At 47.6% G+C, this 22,760-nt stretch overlaps 1 protein-coding gene across 1 annotated transcript in view; it reads left to right on the top strand.

Moving 5' to 3' along the window:
• DDX1 (DEAD-box helicase 1) overlaps nucleotides 1–22,760 on the top strand; it is a 344,760-nt gene that overhangs the window by 127,261 nt on the left and 194,739 nt on the right. The window contains exon 10 of the mRNA XM_086926316.1: nucleotides 6,134–6,206. Within this exon, the coding sequence (XP_086782442.1) occupies nucleotides 6,134–6,206 (73 nt within the window). The remainder of the gene's footprint in view (nucleotides 1–6,133; nucleotides 6,207–22,760) is intronic.

Genomic DNA, 22,760 nt, shown 5'->3' with positions numbered 1-22,760 from the left:
TCTGATTCCCAGGGTTCTAAAAAAAGGAGGCAGAAACAATGCAGTTTAATGCTAGTAGCTCCAGCATGGCCAATGCAGATTTGGTTCACAGAGCTTTTTCTCCTTTCAAATTGTCCACCTCTTCTTCTCAAGTTTATAGCAAAGCTTCTCTCAATGAACAAGTTGTTCATCCAAAGATACAATCACTACATTTATCAGCCTGGCTACTCCCTATAATGATTTTGGCTCCTTGAGCATTCCTCAAGAATGCTCAGACAGTTTAGATAAATCCAGGGCAGATTATTCGGTTTCTGGTGTGCAAGTAAAAATGTACCCCCTTTCACATCTTCTTCGGAACAGATTCTACTTACTTGCTCTACTTGGCACGAGCAGGCCTAGCCCCCAATTAATTTAAAGTCCACTTGGTGGCAGTCTCAAGATTTCGAGCGAGGGATAGCATCTCTCTCTGGTCTATCAGACTGGTCAAGGAATTTATGAAGGGTCTCTTTGGAGTTTTTCCTTGCTTAAAAGCTCCACCTGTGTCTTGGCAATTGAAGATAATCTTTCACAACTGTTGAGAAGTCCATTTGAATCCGTCCATGAAGCGTAATTTGGAATTAAAAGGTATATTGTGTAAAATGGCCCTTCTTTTGGCTCTCACTTCATCTAGCAGGATAAGCGCGCTTTAAGCTTTTACAGCGAAAGCTATTCTTGCAGTTTAAAAATGACAGGAAGAAATTGGAGTTGGTTCACAATATTACCCTAACGTTCCCACTTTCTTTTATTTGAATGAACCAATTGTCTTTACAACTTTTTTCAAGAACCATTATAACAAAGAAGCAAAAACTTTATATTCCTTGGATGTCAATAGATGTCTGAAACTCAGTATTGAAAGAAAAAAGACTTTTAGGAAGTCCGACCAACTATTGATAGTGTGTGCCCCACCCAGGAAAGGATATGCTCTCCTCAGGAGCAGTATAGCTCTCTGGGTTTCTGTAGCCATTACCTTTTGTCACAATACGGTGGGAACACCATTAAGTGCCCATTGAATTGAAAGTTAAAAGCACATTCAACAAGGAAAATGGCAACTTCTACAGCCCTGTTTCCTAGTCTCTTTGACGGACATTTGCAGAGCAGCGACTTGGTCCAGTGTTCATACCTTTACCAAGCATTGTTTGGATTTGTCTTGAAATGACAATTTTGCAGTTGACCAAGTGGTTCTACGTCACCTTTTTAAATAGGTAAAACTTCGTTTTTCTTTTTTTTTTATAGTAGGTTGCATCTAAAAGTACTTATTTTGTAAACAAAGTTGTGTTTTTTTTTTCTGACACTTAACATGTTTGAGAATGTTTTTTTTTTTGTTTAATTAGAGTAGTTGGTTATTTCGACCTTCACTTCTAATGGGTAATACTTATCACTACCAGTATTGAAGCATGGAAATCTTTGAAAGATCAACACTGGGGAAAAAAAAGTTACCTGTACACTGTGGTACTTCAGTATTTATATCTTTCATAGTTTTTCACATGCAATCCTCCCTCCTCACCTCCTCCCCCCGCCCACTAGTACTTAACACTTAAAATAATTCCTTGCAAAAATTTGGTACACAGTAGTTGACAGGAGGCCTCATTTTCCAGCCACTATTGAGCTGCATTTTCTCAGGCTGCTGAGAAATAATGTAAAGTTTTAAATCCTACTTGGAAGTCACTAGGCAAATTGTATGGCAAGAACCTGTATCGTATGGTGACCCCTGACCCTGCTTCAGGGCCGGTCGCTCCACACACTGCGCGGCTCCCAGTGAGTGTACTCAAGCTTCCCCCGCTACTGCCGCAAGTTCGCTGCTGCCCCACAGCTGAGGATTCTGGGCCTGGTAGTCTGTGCCTGTTTCTGCCCGTGAATCGCCGCTGCTGGTGCAGCTGAGGATTCTGGGCTTGCTTTTTGTTTTTTGTACCTGTATTCGCCGCCCGTGACTTGTTGTTTTGTTTATTGTTTCGCCCCTTCGCCTCCGTTTCCCGCTTTTTCTCCCCGCGCTCCCTGCTCCTCGCCGCTGCTCCCCTGCCGACCCGCCCCTTTCTCCTCTGTGCCCCCTTCCCATTCGCCGCCCCACTCCCGCCTCCCAGCTGCTCCTCCCTCCCACTTCGCCATTTATGGCATAGTCCATGCGTACACGTAGCGATCACGCACAGCGGGCGCGCCAATTGCGTGCCGAAGGCACGCCAAAGGCAAGCCTGTCTGCGCCTGGACCGCGGCCAGCGCCAGGACCCCTGGTCCTAGAGGATGCGAGCCCACCCGACTGAACTACGACGCCGCCACCCTCCACGCACTCAACACCGGCCGAACCTCCGCCTGCCACCGAGCTACCCCGAAACGCACCCTTCACACCAGCAACAATCACCTCAAGTGCATCCTGCTCAACACCCGCTCCGTCCACAGGCACGCCGTCGAACTCTGGAACCTCCTCGACACAACATCACCAGACGTCGCCTTCCTCACAGAAACCTGGATGAACGCCTCCTCAGCCCCCGACATCGCCATAGCCATCCTGGATGGCTACAAGATCACCCGAAGGGACCGCATCAACCAAACCGGAGGAGGCATCGCCATCTTCCACAGAAACACCATCCGCATCACGATCAACTCCGACGACACCCTCACCGCCACCGAGCACCTTCACTTCCAGATACACACCGACCTCAAAACCACCCTCAAAGGACCCCCTTATCTACAGACCCCCGGGACCACGCACACAATTCAGCGAAGCCTTCGCAGACTTAATCAGCCCGCACGCCCTCACCTCCTCAGACTACATCCTCCTAGGGGACCTCAACTTCCACCTGGAAAACAACAATGACAACACCACCACCCTGCTGGACAACCTCGCCAACCTCTGACGCAAGCAACTAGTGAACACCTCCACCCACTACGCCGGCCACACACTTGATCCCGTCTTCTCCTCCAGCAACCACATCTCCTTTAGCCACACCACCGGACTACATTGGACTGATCACAGCTGCGTCCATTTCACCTTCAGGAGAACCACAACCCACCATCTCCCGCAACAGGTTCCCCGAAGAAGCTGGAGCAAGATCACCGCCAACCAGCTCACCACCTCCCTCAGCCAGAACCCTCCCACCAACACGACTAACCCCCAACGACGCAGCCCGCAACCTCACACAGTGGCTCACCAACTGCGCCAATGACCTCGTACCACTGAAGAATCCTCCCATCAGACCCGGCAGCAAGGAAGCCTCATGGTTCACCAACGACCTGAAAAACTCCAAGAAATCCTGCTGTACCTTCGAGAAAGGCTGGCGCCACGACCGGTCAACAGAAAACATGACAGCCCTCAGGAACTCCATCCGCAAACACCACCAACTGATCCGAACCACCAATAGGACAACATTCAGAGAACGACTAGACGACAACACCCACAACAGCAAGGAACTCTTCAGCGTCGTTAAAGAGCTCCCCAACCCCAGCGCCTGCAACAACGACATCACACCCTCGGAAAACCTCTGCGACGCACTCTCCTCGTTCTTCCACCGCAAGATCGCTGACATACACAACAGCTTCGGCGCACAGACCACGCACCCAACCACCGAATCAGCACCCCCCGCCCCCCCCCCCCCCCCACACCACCCTCCGCACCTGGACACGGTTAGCACCGAAGACACCACCCGCATGATGGCTAAGGATAGAAGGTCCAAGGATTCCAGAACTATATCGGTTTTCACAAACGTTTTTTTAGAGAAGGAGGAAACCTACTCAAAACTCTGAACCTTTTAGAGTTTTAAAATTTAACAGTTTTTGGGGAAAGGAGAGTATGTTTACCAGTTTTGTATACGTATTGTTTTAAGGTTAAATCCTGTAATCATTGATTCCGGTTACAACTCCAATGATAAGGTCGCTACAGTTTTTGAAAAAGTAGAATTTTATTGGTGCAGAATTGAAAATTGACAGCTGACACGTGTTTCACCCTCCGTGGCGATTTGCGCAATGGCTTTCTCAAGGCTGTAAAGATAAAATTAGTGTGTTTAGGTGAAAGGCAGTAATTAAGGATGGTGACCCCAACCAAGGATCGGTTAAGTGCAGGCAAAAACCCGAAAAGTGCAAGGAAAGTGATTAGGGGGTAAGACCAACAGAGCAAACCAGGTTCTGTTACTAGTGATGGTGCTAATTATACTGAAAGCTCCGAGACAAGTGCAAATTAGAACTTAGGAAGTGAAGTTTGAAGGAGCAACAGTATTTGCGACAGTTCATTAACAGTAGAAGGGTAGCGTATTTATTTGATCTTTAGGGAATTAAAAAAAGGAAGAGGAAAAAAGAGAACGAAAGAAAACAATGAAACACCCAGAGCCAACAGTGTATACAGTATACCATGTGTATTCTTCAGGAAAAGATAAAATAATACCTAAATTCAATTTCTTTTTTGCATTCTGTTAGATTCTCTAGTATACATCATTGTATCGCATCGCCAGAGCCAGCCTCCAGGAAGGAAGGAAAGACGTCGCGGAATGGATGAAGCTCAGCCGTCTGAAACTGAACTCAGACAAGACGGAAGCCCTCATCCTAGGACCATCCCCCTCCACCTGGGACGACTCCTGGTGGCCCCCTGCACTGGGCACCGCCCCCAAGCCCACGGACCATGCACGCAACCTGGGCTTCACCGTGGACTCCTCCCTCACGATGACCAAACAAGTCAACGCCGTCTCGTCATCTTGTTTCAACACTGTGCGCATGCTCCGAAAGATCTTCCGGTGGATCTCCACCGAAACCAGGAAGACTGTAACCCAGGCCCTCGTCACCAGCCGACTGGACTACGGGAACACCCTCTACGCTGGAACCACAGCCAAACTACAGAAAAGACTCCAGCGCATACAGAACGCTTCTGCACGACTCCTCCTGGACACCCCCTGTCACAGCCACATCTCTGCCCAGCTGAGAGACCTGCACTGGCTCCCCGTCAGCAAGAGGATCACGTTCAGACTCCTCACCCACGCACACAAGGCTCTCCACGACATGGGCCCCAAATAACTCAACAGCCGCCTCACATTCTATGCACCCACCCGCCAGCTCTGATTCGCCAGCCTCGCCCTCGCCACCGTCCCATGTTTTTCGCAAAGCCACCGCCGGAGGAAGATCCTTCTCCTACCTGGTGGCCAAGACATGGAACTCCCTCCCCACCCACCTACGGCTGACCCAGGACAACCTCTCCTTCAGGAAACAACTCAAGACCTGGCTGTTCGAGCAGTAGCGGCTAACCCCCCTACCCCCCCCCCCCCCCCCCCACCCTCCCATCCCCCTCCTCCCAGCGCCTTGAGACCCTAGCGGGTGAGTAGCGCGCTCTACAAATGTTATTGATTGATTGAACCTCAGTAGATGCAAGCATGTACGAGTGCTGCAGTATGTTATGACACGCCTTGTTCCATGGTCTGGATTATGTTGTATTAACCCTTCCCCTAATTTGGATTGTGCATTTTGAGTAGACTAGCATAATTTTTAGAAACCGACGTGGAAGAATAAAAGTAAACTGTTTTGAAGTTAGGTCTATCCGCACTTGTTTACTGTTCTTAACATTCAGCCAGTGTACACTTTGTAAAAGTTTGTAACTATGATCTGTAATTACTTTTCTCACAATTTTTCTATTTCGTATTCACCTCGGACAAAGGCACTTTTTCTTTGCACTCTCTTTTAGAGTAACCGTCTATTGATATATCTTGACATTTATGTGTATTGTCTATTTTGCTATTTCATAAAATAAGAGAATATAAATGAAATCTACTCAAGTTAAGTATTTGTGTCTTTCTCTCTGGTGAAGAATATTCTCTCTCTTGTGTAACAATTATGTTGTATAAATATTTCAGTGACTGACCCAATCAATTTTAGGGGTCACATCCACCTTGTTTCTTTACTGCAGTTGCAAAGAGAGCACTGTTATTTCTGCTAAGACCTCTTATATCCATGTTAAACTCCACTTCCATGATCTTTGAATAGACACAGAAGTCCAGAACAGGCTAGTAATTTGCTTTCCATTGCTATTTCCATCATTATAATTTACTTCAGGTGACGTGCATGGTCTTTCTAAGCATTACCTTTTGCCAACTGCTTGGAAATGTGTTATTTGACTAAGTAAAATACTTGTATTATCTCTTTACAGGAATTCACTATGCACGATACTGTTGGATGCTATCTGGATATTGAGAAAGGCATTATCAAGTTTTCAAAAAATGGCAAGTTCTGACTATGATTTGGCAATGCCAGTTAGTAATTGTTATTGCTATTTAGCTATGCACTAGACTTCTGTAGAGAACATCCCCCTTGTTATTGTATTTTATTTTGTTGGCTTCCCCTCTTCTGCTTCCAGTGTTGGTGCATGTGTGTATGTATCTTTTTTCAACGTGTGGTTGTTTGTTGACCATACGCTACTTCCCGTTGCACCCTAGATCCACACCTGAACTGCTGTCCCAAGAACATTTCATTTGTGAAGTTGTAACAGATGATTTTCACCTTTTTGGTGGATAGTTTTGTTCTAGTTGAACATTTGTCAGTTTTTAGATTTATTATTTTAGGTAATTTTAAGTACAGATTTTTAATGGTTACGGTCATGTAGGACATCTTATTTTTCAGATATTCCCATTTCGTTTCATTTGACTGAGTATATGTGGAAACATCCTTTTAGCTCTGTCATAGTATGTTCTCCTTTTCGAAGGCCACCTGCACCAAAGGAGAATATTTTAAATTAACACCGAATATATATTTAAATAATGACAAAAAGAATGTTCAGAGTCAGAAATCGAGTCTCTAATATCTGAAATATTGATTAAGTAATTTTACCTATTTGGAGAGCAAGTGGTTGTAATCAATCAAAACCCTTTTTATGCTTCTGAAACCCTATATATCAGAGCCTCAATTGAGAAGCCCATACCCAATCTTGCAATCTTAGTACAGAAACGCAAACTACTGAAATACTTCTACTCTCCATGCTCCACACTGTAATTCCCTCCCTTGTATTTTGCATTGTACATGGAAATTCACTTTTTGATTTTAGATTTAAACTGGTGGATTTTTCCTGCACCGGTTTCTGCAAAAGCGAGTTTCAGGCCACGGTTGCTGGGAGATTGGGAAGAATAGTGTACGGAGGTTAAGTCATTGCCTTAGCTGTTTTTCTGGCATATGTGGGTATGAGTGCCAATCCGGGAAAATGTAGAACTGTTGACCAGATCACAGAGAAACACACAAACTTGATCTCCTCAAATAGAGGAATAGGAGCATTGCGGGGTCGAGGCCGAACAGCCACAATGGCGGACGGCGTTTGTTAGAGCTCCGGGCCCGGCCGAGAGTTAAATCCTGCCGAAGGGGAGCTGCGGGCATTATCCGGAGTGAAAACTGCCTGGTAACGACAGACGTAGCAGGGCTTCTGCCTTGGGCCCGGTTCCGCTGATAGCTGGCCTGCATTCCGCCCGAAAGAGGACGGGGCCTCCTTGGCAAAGTGAGCTGTTGAAGCCGGGGAGTGGTGTAGAGGCGGCGACCGGCCGGAAGTTCTGAGGCCGGCCCAGGGATTGCTGCAGAGGGACCCGGAACCTACGTCGGCGGTGAGCCATAGCACCGGAGCTTCCCCTCCCCCCCCCCGCATAAACATTGAGTCGGACCCAGTCTGGGGGAAACAGGCTGAGGAGGGAGCGCACGCAGCGCTGACCGCTGTTGCCCTGGGGATTGCTCCGGTCGGCGCCATTTCTGTCGAGCGGCGGTCGGCCGTGGATTAAGACCTGGACCCGCGGCGGAGAACACTGAGGCCGGCGCTGGCCCCCCGCACCATGTTCTGATCTGCCCAAAGGTGAGGGACTGACTACACTGGAAAGACACGCAGCGTTGACCGAGGCTGCACGGGAGGGTACGCGGAGGACCCCATCGGCCATTTGCAGGGAGCGGACGTGAAGTGGAGGGGGACAAGCCTGAGTCTGAGGAGTACTGGGGAGCAGTGTTGAGAGTGCGGTCCCTGGTGCTGTTGGATATGTGAAAGGACTGGGGCCGGGGGTCACTGCTGCTCCAACGACTAACCTTAAGAGTTGGAAGGGTGAGTGGATCCTGGAGGGGGTGCCTGTGGATAGCGAGGACCCCTGAGAGGCGGATACGGGACCTGGGCGCTATACTCCCCGGTTGACCCGGTGTGGACCATACCAGCCCCCCACTGCCCATGCACTGCCGTTCGACTGGTCGCTCTGGGAGACGATCACCTACATCCTGTGGGAGAAGGCATCTGTTCAGCGGGAGGGAGACTGGAGCTGCGTCCACATTCTGGAGTGAGTGAGACCTGGCGCGTGATGACATGGTGCGTAGAGGACCGAAAACTACTGAGGGTCAGGGAGAGCCGGAGGTGCCCCACCAGTAGACTAGGCCGGGTAAAGGCGGAGGTCGGCCTGGGACGACGGAAATGGCCCAATCAGGTGCACAGCAAGGGGATTAACTTGACCTGATTCTTGGAGCGATGGAGCAACAATTGGGGACCCTCACCACTAATTTCTCTCTTCTGAAGGCAGGCCACTAAAAACTGGCGGAGACAGTCAGGGATCAGGGACTAGCGGTGGCAGACCTTACACCAACTGTGGCAGAACACACTACCTCAATACAGGAGCTCCAAAACCAGGTCACTTCCCTGATGGACAGGGTGGAAGATGCGGAAGGGCGCAATCGCCGTAATAATATACGGGTGATAAGCCTGCCGGAAAGATGTGAGGGGGTGAAGGCTGCAGACTTTATGGAACATTGGCGCCGCAACCAGATCGCACCAGAGGGGCTATCCCCACACTTCTGTGAAGAACGTGCGCACAGGATCCCGTCCGGACAGCCTAGACCGGGTCGCCCACCGCGCCCATTGATAGTCCGTAACCTGAATTACAGGGATCGGGACATTCTTCTACAGAGGGCCAGAGAGAAATCCACCATCCACTTTGAGAATCAGAGGTTGTCCCTCTACCCAGACTATACAAACATGGTGCAGAAACGGCGTGCGTCGTACTTGGAGGTAAAGAGGAAACTCAGGAAGGCGCAGATGAAATACGCGCTACTTTTCCCGGTCCGCCTGAAAGTCATACATGGACGGAAAACTACCTTCTTCGAGAGCCCCTCTGATGCTGACGAATGGCTAGAGGTGATGGGCATCGATGGTAGCCAAGACAGCTCCCAAACGGCTACTACTGGCAATTCGAATGACGGATCAGACCGAGACGCCCGAAGGTCCTCTGGAGCCGGGAAGGAGAAGAATCGATAGGGCCCATCCTGGACACAACAGAAGGAGGACGAGCTCGGGGCTTTGTGATGGCTGGTAACTTTAGGGAAGATGCAACGAAAATAGCCACAGACTCGGAGGACAGCACACTACAATCGGACTCGGAGAACAGTGTGATCCTATTCCCCACGGTCATTCCCCGGGCTGCAGACGAGCTTATGGATAATTGACTGGCTGGCTGAAGTATCATAGTAGCGTATCTCTCGATGCACTTAATCGTATCCTTTTGTGATATCGTACAGTGTAGACCCTGTATTAATTTTGAGCGGTTCGGTGTTCATGGGGTGGGATACAATCACGGGAACTGGAGACACTTGGGTGGCATCCCCGGGCGCCCACCTTGTTTCTAGAGGATGCATACAGGGGTCACTTATATAAGGTGCTGAGAGAGGCTCACTGATTGCCCCGTGGCAACCGTTTGAAAATACTTTTTTATCCTTTATAAGCTAAAACTCTCTGGCTGGGCTGCTGTTGAGCCGACAACGCCTGATGACAACACCACCATGAACTTGTGTGTGCGCTTAGCCACCCCCCCAATGGCGAAAGCACAAGACTTTAGACCTTTCTGTTACATTGGTTCATATTGGGCTCAGCTGGGTTATACGGCTGTGCCGAGTTGGTTCTGTTTTTGTTAGCAATGCTGGGGTATGTATTCTCCTAGGCGCTTAACGTATGGGATCCTGATACACGACCACTGACACTGAAAGATCTGGCAACGGATGATCATGGCTGAGAGGGCTGGGTCGTAAAAACTCATTACCTGGAACGTGGGGGGTCTGGGAGCAGTGCAGAAACGACACAGTTCACTTTTTCCTCCTCAGACAGACACAGGTAGCCCTCATACAAGAGTCACACCTCACGGCAACAGAAGTGCAAAAGCTGAGGAAAAAGTGGAGAGGCACTATTTATTCCACGTCGTACTCTGCTTTTTCTAGAGGGGCGACCATTTGAGTTCGCCATGGGACACCTTTCGTAGAACTAGAAAGGAGGATGGACGATCAGGGCAGGTACATCCTAAGGGCACCCTAGATGGCACACTGATAATTCTGGTCAGCATATACGCACCGAATTACGAGCAGGACATATTCTTCCAGAAGGTTGGGAGGGAGTTGGCAGACTGGGCGGAAATCCCCTGGATGCTTGGGGGGGGGGGGGATTGGATCTGGACCTGGACAGATCGCACCCCCCCCTTCAGGCGTCCGGAGCTACGAGACTGACTGACATATTTACAACATGGGCAGAGGGCTGGGGACTAACTGACGTCTGGAGAACACTACACCCTTCCTATAAGGAATACTCCTTTTATTCCCCGGATCATGATCTACAACCGCATAGACCGATTTCCGTGCTCCCGTGCTCCGGTTACAACGGTTGGTTCGTCGGAATACCTGGCAAAAACCTTTTCGGACCTCAGGCCCTTAGCGATCACTCTCCACTGGGGTACGGTGCTGACCCCGATATCAACCTGGAGACTTAACCCACGTCTCCTTGAGGACGGACCATTTCGGGCGACATTGTCGGACGCCCTGACACACTACCTGGAAGATAACGGACTCCGCTTCTTCTAATCTAGTGGTGTGGGATGCGATGAAGGTAGTAGTGAGAGGGGTAGCGATAGGTCAGTTGGTGGGGGCCAGACAAGAAATACACAAGAAATTGTGCGAGGTGGAGGAACGACTCAAGGGGCTTGAGCGGGAGGCGAGTGTAGATCCGGCTAAAAAACAGGAAATACAGGAATTGTACATAGATCAGGCAGAAACATTAGAGTCATTACGGAATGTAGATTACAAGGCGTATCTGCGGAGACAACACACTGAAGCAGACCGATCCGGGGCTCTTCTGGCCCGATTGGTGCGGGATAGACCGGACTCACCGACAATCACCCAAATACATAACCCAATGGGTGCCCTAGTACACACTCAATCCGAAATTAATCAGGCATTTCACAACCACCTGCAGGCACTTTATTCGCCTATAGGCTCCGAGGACTCTGAGCAGATAGCTGAGTTTATGCGCGATCTCCCCTTCCCATCCTTAGCAGAAGATACGAAGAAGGCACTGGAGGGGCCTATCACGCAACATGAGATACGCGCTGCGACCTATGCTGAGACTCTGGTACCGGTCCTAGAAAAGATCTATAGGACAGCGTTTGAGGAAGGGCATTTACCAAAGTCCACCATGCAAGCCCTGGTAATCTCCATACCTAAACCGGGTAGGGATGTTCTGGAACTGGCAAATTATAGACCCTTATCCATGCTGTCTACGGAATACAAAATATTGAGCACCGCTATTGCCTTGCGCATTCAACCTCACCTGCCCGCTCTTATACACCGCAACCAATGTGGATTCCTCCCTGGGCGTAATACCTCCCTGAATACGAGACGCCTGCATGCTCTAATGGCTGCATCGCCAAAGGAATTTAACCGTGTTGGGTGCATTGCACTGGACCTAAAGCAGGCGTTTGATTCCCTCCCCTGTTCCTTCATGTTTGAAGCTCTGACACGCTTCGGCTTGCCTGCCCCTTTATTACGATGGATCCGTTATTATACACCGATCCCACCGCCTGGACACGAACGGGGAGATATGTCTCGGCAGAATACCCAGTACATAGGGGTACTCGGCAGGGCTGCACCCTGTCCCCGATGCTGTTTGTTCAGGCGCTCGAGCCCCTGGGCATTCCCCGACGGATGCACACGGAGAGGTTAGGCATCCCGGTGGCGCAGACATCCCATCTACTTTCCGTATACGCGGACGACATGTTGATATACCTCCGGGACCTAGAAGCGGACCATACGCAATTGTATGACACCTTTCGCAGGTTTGAATCAGTGTCTGGTTTGGCTATAAACCCAGACAAATCGGTTGGATTTTATTTCTGGGAAGCACCTCACCCTCCTTCCATACCCTTCGGAGCCTAACAGATCCCGGTGGCGCAATCCACCTTTAGATATCTGGGGGTTCGAATATATAGGACAACGGAGGACCAGATAGACGGCAATATCTTGAGAGCTATTACTGGTCTCCGCAGCAGCATAGGGTTTTGTACCTCATTGCCTCTGTCCATCATGGGTCGCATTGCGATAGCCAAGATGGTCATCCTCCCTCGCCTACTATATTTTTTTGTAGACCTACCGGTCTGTCTCCCCCAACAGGTATTTAACTCTATAAACACTCTGCTGACCACACTTATATGGGGGACGGGTCGAAGAAGGATAAATCTTCGCAAACTCCAGCTTGGCACCAGACTTGGAGCCTGGGAGTCCCAGATTTCCGAGGATACTACTATGCCAGCCAGCTCCAGTGGTTGTCATACTGGCTGGCGGGTAGGAATCTGCATGAAATCGGACTCACGTCGGATTGACTAGATAGGGGAGAATTGCATAGTTTACTGTTGCCAAAAAGTAAAATACCACAGACGTGTCACCCACTGCTTCGCACGGCCCTCACTTGCTGGAAGAAGGCACTAGCGTATACAGCGCCGGTAACACCCTATTTATTTATTTATTTATATGACTCCAGATAGCCGTGTTCAGGGGGGGGGTAGTACATATTGCAAAGGAAGAGTTAATTACTAGTGAATAAATCTGTTTTTAAGGTCTTCCGAAAGGCCAGATGGCTAGTGAGTGATCTCAACTCAAGAGGTAGAGAGTTCCAGAGCACTGGTCCCGCATGGGCCAGCGCTCGGCCTCCTTGTCTGGACTTCTTTATTCTGGGTACCTGCAATAGCTGCAGATTACTGGATCGCAGCGAACGCCCAGGAGCATATGGCTGAAAGATTTTGGCCAGATATTTTGGGCCTTCGCCTATCACACTTTTGTGAATGGTACATAGAGTCTTAAACTGTACTCGCTTCCTCACTGGTAACCAGTGGAGTCTGGTCAGCAGGGGGCGAGAAGGAGTCCTAGGGGGACTTTTAGGACAGTCCTTGCAGCCGTATTTTGGATTACTTGTAACTTATTAAGTTGACCTTCATTAGCTCCTAAAAGAAGACCGTTACAGTAATCCACTCTGCTGATGACTAGCGCCTGCACAAGTGTTTTCCTGTGGCAATCTGGCAGATAGGGAAACACTCTTCTTAGCATCCCAATTGCCCGATAGCAGGTACCAGCCACTTGGTTTACGTGGTCTTTAAATGTGAGTGTCTGATCTAATAACACTCCCAAGTTTTTTACCGTGCTCTTGGGGCTGGGAACAGGTCCTAATTCTAAGGGCCACCATTCAGGTGACCAGTGTGTTGCCGCTTGTCCAAACAGCATGACCTCTGTTTTCCCTACGTTACACTGAAGACAGTTTGATGACATCCACTCGGATATTGCTCTCATTCCGTCTGCAAATGATCTTTTTATTGCAGGTGTCAGACTTTTAAAAGGAAAGAGGAGTTGGGTGTCGTCGGCATACGACACCGGGGTAAACCCAAATGATCTTGCTAAGTTGGCCAAGGGGGCCACATACACAGTGTCGGGCTTAAACATGAGCCCTGTGGCACTCCCTTGTTGAGCTCCCTGTAGGTGGATTTGTGGGAGCCCAGCCTAACTTCTTGGGAGCGGCCAGATAGAAAACTCTTCATCCATGACAGAGCCACTCCCTCCAAGCCTACGTCCCTTAAACGATCGAGAAGCACCGTGTGAGACACCGTATCAAAAGCAGCGGAGAGATCCAACAGCACCAGAATCATAGAACTGCCCTCATCCAGTGCCATTTTGATGTTATTGGTTTGAAGGGCTGATTCGGTGCTGTGGTTGGGCCTGGACCCAGATTGTGAATAGTCCAGGCCCTCCGTTGCTTCTAGATGTCCTAATAGATAGGTGTTCACGTGCCTCTCTGCTATCTTGCCGATGTAAGACCAGAGTGAAATAGGACGCAGGTTTGAGAGGTCTGTCCATGGAGATGCCGCTTTTTTCCTTATTGGGTTTACCACCGCTCTTTTCCAGTCTGCCGGGACCTGTCCTTTCGCAAGAGAGATGTTAATGACGCTCTGTATAGAGGGCCCCAAGAGAGAAATCAGAGGGGCAACCATCTTGGCAGTGAGGAGGTCATTTGGGGACCCAGATTTAATATGGACGATGAGAGGAAGGAGCTCTGCATTGTCAATTGGAGGGAAGGATAGCAGAGGATGTTAATTGTGCTTTAGCGGGATCGGGGATAGGGGCTTATTAATGTCACCCATGTTGTTGTTAGCCGCCACTATTCTTTCGTAAATGATGTTTATTTTGTCCTCAAAGAATAGCGAGATTTCATCGCATAGAGTCTGCGAGAAATCATCAGAGCTCTCACATGCGGCGGGTTTTACAAAATTTTGCAGAATTTTAAAGAGCTCCTTAGGACAATTACCCGCTTCTGCAAGTTGTTGCATTAGGCGGTGTTTCCTAGCTTGCTTTATGTTTTTATAGTATATTGATTGAGCATCTAGGAAAACTGCTCGGGTCTCCTCAGTTTTACTTCTTCTCCAGATTTTCTCTGCTCGTCTGCATTTCCGCTTCTCTTCTCTTAGCTCATGCGTGTACCAACTTTCCTGCTTAGAGGGAGGATACTGTTTATGCAGTTTTAAAGGGGCCAAGGTATCAATGGCTCGCTTAATTGAATCATTAAGTTTAGCCAACGCTATATCTGCTGTGTCCACTGCCAATATGGCAGGTTGTGTCCAGATTTCCTGTAGTTTGTTAGCTGAGATTTTATGCCATTGACGGCGCCAGGTAGGAGGAGATGATACTTTATTAGTGGGTCTCTTTGGAGTCAGTAATTTAAATTCTAAAAGGAAATGGTCTGTCCATAGAATCTCTCTTGCTGGAAGGCAAGTTAATTTGGTACAGTTGGAAAAGACTAAATCTAGCGTATGGCCACCCCTGTGTGTAGGTCCATTATTCTGTAATTCTAGACCTAAATTTGAAAGATCCGTAACCAGGGAAATGGATTCGGATAATGCTGGCTGATCTACATGGATGTTGAAATCTCCCAGGAGGATAAAGTCTTCTTTAGATTTGAGATGGGGAGCTAAAAGCTCTTGAAGAGTGAGCGCAAAGTCGGGGTTTAATCCTGGTGGGCGATAGACCAGAGCGCCTTTCCAGGAAGTGTGGCTAGTTAGGGCGATTTTAAAGATCATGATTTCTAGTTGTGGACTTTGATGTTGCTCTAGTATTGTGACCTTTATTTCGTCCTTGTGTATTATGGCCAAACCACTGCCTGTTTTCACTTCTCTATCTAGATGTTTAAACTTATATCCAGATGGGATCCCCATTGCTATAGCTGTGATTGTATGGGGTTTCATCCATGTCTCGGTGAGAAAACATATATCCGGCTGAGTAGTATTAACTAAATCCCAAACCTGGTGCTGGTGTTTGGGTAGGGATCGTACATTTAGAAGGATACTCTTTAATCCATCTAAAGGAATGTTTACCTCTGATTGGGTTATACTATTGATAGATTGACGCTGACACTGTAGACAAGAGAAACCTCCCTCTACTCTCTGCCATGGTATTTTGGTGCAGCATTCAATTGGTGGCTTTAGATTCAGTAGTGTTTGGGTGGAATATGTTATGTATTGTTTGCTCATACATGTTAGAGCTGGGCAAGCTGAGGCAGTGTCCATGGCCCCTGTGCCCCGTCCTGTCGCGGACCGGCGCAGACGGGCAGCTCTTTGGCGGGTCTTTGGCAGGTCTTTGGCGGGTCTTTGGCGGGTCTTTGGCGGGTCTTTGGCGGGTCTGCGCGCGATCGCTGCGCGCGATCGCTGCGCGCGATCAGGAAGGTGCGAGGGCTAAATAGCCCTGTGTGCAGCCACTAGAGCGCTACCCGCTCCTAGTGGGACCGGAAGTGCCGAAAATGCCTACAACCCCCTTGCTACAATGGGAGGCGGCTACCAGCGCTGTAACGTGACAATGGAGGCACAAGAGTGTGGCCAAAAGGCAAGTGTTGGTGCAGTGTGATGCGGGGAAATGCGAAATTAAATGTTTCAGCAAAACACAATATTTAAAATACACAATGTAAACACAATTTATAAAAGCGATTCAGTCGCTATGTCGTTATTTTAAAATACCCTCTGGAGCGAGGCTGACCGGCAAGCAGGTCGGAGACACTGCCACCGTCTCCTTCCCGCAGCGAGCTCCTCCGGTGCTCTGCCTAAATAGCCCTGTGTGCAGCCACTAGAGCGCTAACCGCTCCTAGTGGGACCGGAAGTGCCGAAAATGCCTACAACCCCCTTGCTACAATGGGAGGTGGGAGGCGGCTACCAGCGCTGTAACGCGACAATGGAGGCACAAGAGTGTGGCCAAAAGGCAAGTGTTGGTGCAGTGTGATGCGGGGAAATGCGAAATTAAATGTTTCAGCAAAACACAATATTTAAAATACACAATGTAAACACAATTTATAAAAGCGATGCAGTCGCTATGTCGTTATTTTAAAATACCCTCTGGAGCGAGGCTGACCGGCAAGCGGGTCGGAGACACTGCCACCGTCTCCTTCCCGCCAGAACCATTCCCTTATTGGGCATTCTAACACCACAGGGGAGACTCACAAGGCAGACACTACACCACTGGACGGAGAACGGAATTGAGGAGATAGGGAGTTTCTTTGGGGACAACGCTCCCCTGGACTATGACACCTTTGTACAAGTCACAGGGACTTCTGACAGACCATACTTGTTGCATGCCACATTGTCCCCCTATATTAGAACGACTTGGGCCCCGTAACGAACTCAACCACCTAGACATGAGTTAGGACACCTGATGTATCACATGGGGACTGGGGGGCACTTGGTGAGGTGGTTATATACAGGAATCGGACTACACGCAGCGATATCCCTCACTACATTACGGGACACTTGGGCACAGGAGACTGGCGAGGAGTTAGCGGATAATGTGTGGCAGATGGTACTCGAACATCCTGAAAGAGTTTCACGGAATGTGAAATTTAAATTTATTCAGACCAAGATTCTTCACAGAGCGTACCTGACCCCAGAGAAGATCCATCGGATGTTCCCAGACTCTCCACACTGTTGCCCTAGGTGCCGCGTGGATGAGGCGAGCCTCCTCCATATGCTTTGGGCGTGCCCGCAACTGAGGAGATACTGGGGGGAGGTATGTCAGACACTACGGGAGGTCACACACATGCAGGTACAAGAAACCGCCTTATATTGCTTAGTAGGAGTTCGCCACCGCCCTAAAGCACTGAAAGTCAAACCTAGATTTATAGACCAGGCCCTCCTCTTGGCGATTAGAGTGATCACAATGAAATGGAAATCCCCTAGAGCGCCTAGAGTGGGGACATGGAAGGGAGATGTAGTGAAATGGGGCCAGGTGGAGAGTGTCACCCTTAGGAGAGAGGAGGAAACTGGGAGGCGTAAACACCCTATGGCAGTGGTTCCCAAACTTTTTTGACCCGTGGCTCCCTTGACCTAATTGGCAGTTGGCTGTGGCTCCCCACCATTTTTTTACCGGCGCACACTATGGGAACCACTGGTCTACATGAAGAATCAAGCCTAGACGTTTTAAGGATTCAGAGTAGCCATCACCATTTAAAACTTTGTTTGCAATCACAAAGATCTTATAAAGTACATTGCAATGCATACAACACCATCATAGAGTAGCAAGTCGTCATGTAAGAAAGGAAGATAGCATTTCTTGGGCGTGCCAAATACAACGTTCATGCTCTTGGGTGTACTCTGGTTGCATACACTGGGCAAGTCGAGACGCTGCTTCAGATCTGCAGCTGGAACCCAACCTGATCGGGGCGAGGCAGCTCTCCCAGTCCAACAGTGATCACACTGCACATGAAACGAACTCGCAAAGTCTAAGCCCCTCCATCACTGACTGCTGCATCCTCTCAAAGACTGGTGTGGGCACAGCAAAATGACAAGTTGGCATTTCCCAAGGGTACCTTCCTTCCAGGTGACGCGCAGGGGAATACTGGTGGTCTTAATTAGCAATGCAAATGTGGAAACATTTGTGTGCGATTTTAGAACAATGAACAGATCGGGGTCCCCTAAGCTCTCATAATCGTGAGCATTCCGTTTTAAGATGCCAAAACCATCTTGGAGAATGCCCATCATATTAATAATCTGTGCACTGTACTGCACGGTCACATAAATCACCTGTCTCATTTCATTTCATGAAGCTTTATTCAGTACATGATACACAATGACCATAAAAGCACAGCAGAATGTAATACATTTGAAGAACAGGTCTAAAACAGGTGAGTTTTTAAAATATCATGCTTTTCCTAAGCTGAATTGATTTACATAAAAACCTAGCGGTATAAAAACATATGTCCGGAGAATTCATATTAAAAATCAATTTTATGGCATCGTCCACATTATAAATACCGAACTTTATAAACATGGGTTTCAGATAAGCAACCCTAACGTTCAAATAGAGATTGCATATTAACATAAATTGCAGTGTGCTTTGTTTCGCAAGACCATCACATTTGCAGGGTCCATATGGATGCTTCTTTGGTTGAGGGAAAGCCACCAAAATATGAGCTATTCCGAGTCTAAGTCTAGATAAAACAAACCTATGGGCTGGTCTTGTTACAAGGCTCAAATACAGCTGGAAGCCTTCACTTTCAATATATTTATTATAAAAATTAACTGAAGTGAGGCGGCCATTAACAACTAGACATTTTTGGGCTCTGTACGTCATGAAGATATTTTTCATATCCTGCTTGGAAAGGTTTCCGGCGGAACATGGGTCGACCAATATATTAAGTCCGTAGATAACTTGGAAACTGTCGACAATATATTTAAGCCAGGGTATTTTGGCATAATTATCCAGATAGAGACAATCCCTGATGACACACTGATTAAAGGCTGTCTCCTCCTTGTGCCAAATTGCACGCCAGATCATTAAAGGCCTTAGTAAAATGAGGTCACTTAAGTGGGCGCTCCCCACTTCCCTATGGATCAAATCAGTTGAGGCTGATGTAGGTAGGCATAGAAGTTTTTTTATGTTTATTTTCTTCCCTCTGCAGGGAGCCTACATTAGTGTAGCCCCACAGCCCCACCCCATATAATGCAATAGAGACACTCCTTGCCTTATAAATTTGCATCATATCCCGGATTCGTCTGTTGCCGATCTTAGAGGCGAATTTAAATATACCATAGGCATTTTATACCATCTTGAACCTGACATTTACTAGTTCCTGGGTCCAACTACCATCATACATAAAGGTAACACCCAGATAACAAAATTTTTCCACCTGCTGTACTTTCACCCCATCGATAAAAAAAGCACAGCTTTTGTTGCTACTGCCACCACAGATCATGGTGTGAGTTTTACTCTTGTTGATTACCAGCCTCCTTTGTTTAATAAAGTCAGAAAACCGGTTCATCAGGCGCTGAAGCCCTATAGGGGTCCGGGACAGAAGCACAGCATCATCTGCATAAAGCAGAACTGGCACACCTGACCCATTAACCTGCGGTGCATCAGCTTGGACTGTTTTTAGGACTGAGTCAGCAGCATTAATAAAAAGGGTAAACCACAGAGGGGCAAGGACACAACCCTGTCTTATTCCGCGCTTGACGCTGAAGTTTGGGGTACATTCCCCACCTATCCCGAAGCGCACACATGCTTGCATCTTGTCATAAGGTCTAGCTAAGCAAAAAATAATAGCCTCTGGTGCACCAAGTTCCAACAGGACTGGCCATAGTATCGAGTGGTCTACCAGATCAAATGCACTGCTTAAATCGGCAAAGCAAAGATATAAAATACCAGGCTTGGCCTTAGTATACTTGCCGATTAGTAGTTCTAAATTCAGGCATTGATCTAGTGTTCCTCGGCCCTTCCTGAAGCCATATTGAGAGCTCGCAAGAATCCCACACTCATCAGCCCACTCTTCCAGCCTATACAGCAGAACTCTGCTCACCGACGAGCCGAGCAGGCTGATAGGACGGTAATTACAGGCTGCTGACTTGTCACCCTTCTTATAGATAGGGACAATGATGGAATCCCCCCATGTAGGTGGAATCAGGGTTGTAACTGCAGCATTTAATACAATGGTAAGTATAGGTCCCCACAGCAGTGGGACAGTCTTAAATACATCAATGGGTACTCCGTCGGGTCCTTGGGCCTTACCCCCCTTACTGTTCTTAATGCAAAGCTCGACCTCGTCCAAGGAGATGTCTAAAGGGATTATAGGCCAGCATCTATGTTCCTTGTCAGAGGGGTCTGTAGCTTGGAATATAGCTGAAAAGTGAGTAACCCAGGCCTCACTACTAACATTGGATGCAAGTTGTGGGACTTTGTCATCTTTAAGGAATGGGGAATTAACCGTGGACCAAAATAAACAACTATCAGAAGTCTCGGCCGCCTGCGACCGGTTATCCCATGCTTCTTGCTGAAGCTCCCGCTTCCTTCTGGATAGTGCCGTTTTATATTCGTGTCTCAGGTTTTTCACAAGGATCTTATCCCTGGGTCTAAGTACTAGAGCCTGTTTCAGTTGGGAGAGAATGGCTGTACAGGCATTGTCAAACCAACCCTTTTCACGGGCAGCCTTGCCATTACTTTTTCCAGTAAATAAGTAATTGATTATTTTATTATTATTAGTAAAATAGTTCACAGTAGAAACAGAGGCATCACCTGATGTTAATAAACCTTCAATATCCGCCAATGATTTTGATATAATAGACGTCATTACTGTTGCTGATTTTTCCCCATTCCACCTTAACCTGGTCCCATTTGGCCTACAGGGCTCAACATTACCTAGGGTTCTGGACACCTGCTGCCTTACGCAATTCCAGATCACCGTTCTTATTACAATGCGTTTATGGTCACTTAGAGTTGAATCTTCAATAACAAAGGTCAAGCAACTTGAGACAGTGTTTGATGAAACCATAACATGGTCAATATAAGAATTAGTTTGCCTCCCAATATACGTTGGGATAGTTTGGCCACCAACACCTTTAGCAGGCTGCAGTAGCTCTAAGTCATAAGTGGACATAATATTGTTTATTGCCTCGCCATAGGCGTTGTGGGGAAAGTGTGATGTGTTATCACCACTATTGTTTAACACCCCACTGGCCCTAGAGGGCGACACTGGACAAATTGGAGAATTAAAATCACCTAACCAAATGTAGATAAAAATACATTTTGCTTCCGTTACAAGCTTCACAAGGGCACTTTCTAATTCCTCGATAATGTGCCGTGTGTTATCGAAGATATTGTTATAAAAGTTAATTAAAAGCACATCCGGGCCTCCCTTTTGTTGTACCCATAAAATTTGTGAGTGGGTTCCTACAGTTGTATGTTTAACAACTGTCAACAATAAATCCACGGATAACAAAATAAGCAAACCACCTTTAGCTCTACCGTGTCTTGATTCTGAGCTTCTAAACTATAGCAGACAAAACCATCGACACTAGGTTTGGTTATGCACCATGTTTCTTGGAAACATAAAATGTCATAAGACCTAATCCGATCCTCCCATCCCAGCATCTTTCCTTTAGACGCCCAACCAGCTATGTTCCAGGAAACAATAGAAATTCCCCCTTCTAGACTACTTTTAGATCGACCTTGTGCATTAATACAGGTAACAACCTCCATATGGAGTCCCTACTCATCTGGACCAACAGTTATATTCTCAATACATGTGGATAGCTGTTCTTTTACCGTTCTCTCAATAACATGAACAGGTTCAGAGCTGTTACCACCACCCCCTGCCAATCCGCATTATCAAACTCAATGCATATAGGTAACTGTTCTTCAACCATCCTCAACAACAGAGACAGGTTCAGGGCTTTTGTCATTGGTCACTACAGGAACACCATTCAAGATTGGCTCAGGGTCTACACCTGTCCCATTCGGTTTATTACTTTTAACTCGCTGACTAAAACTCAGGCTCTGCCTACTGACCATTAGATGTCAATCGTTCCTGTCCAGAGAACACAAGGGTTGGTATCTATTCTGTGTAGGGACCTCAAAGGACGGGTAATGGTTGGAGATGGGGGGAGTAAAAGGTCTACCTCTATTGGGAAACTGAGGTGCCTTAATAAGATGGTTATAAAAATAGCCCAGGGAATGTACACGCACACTATTTTCGTCTGGAGTTAAGGAAGCTGCTCTAAGCAAAACAGTTGCGACATGCTGAGGATGTTTAAAATTAACAATAACACAGTCGCCCCTGCAGGATTTTCTTGAGTTACCTATCCAATTTACTCTACGAGTGGTAAGTATTTGATCAGAGTAATTGATAGGAAACCCGCATTGTCTGTGCAGCCATGAGACCGTTTTATTTTTAAGTGCGCTGTGTGTTTACTGATAAGGTTGGAACAGATTGGAATCCACAAGCTGTACATTAGAAAGGACAACTACATAAGGGGCACAGTCTGGTGGGAGATTAATAAAACTGCTTTTAGTTGGTACTAGCACTCCCTTTGTACTTACATGTGCTGCAGTTACCTCTTTTACCTGACTGGCCTGCAATTGGGAATCAGGTAGAACTACTTGATTTGTGCCCGTCTTACCAGTGAGCGACTTTGGTACAGCATTACTAACTTGTACACCCCTCTCTT

This window comes from Lissotriton vulgaris, chromosome 6, assembly GCF_964263255.1.
Source record: "Lissotriton vulgaris chromosome 6, aLisVul1.2, whole genome shotgun sequence".
Classification (NCBI taxonomy): domain Eukaryota; kingdom Metazoa; phylum Chordata; class Amphibia; order Caudata; family Salamandridae; genus Lissotriton; species Lissotriton vulgaris.
The sequence above is the reverse complement of the archived record's forward strand: the minus strand, read 5'-3'. Positions and strand labels throughout refer to the sequence as shown.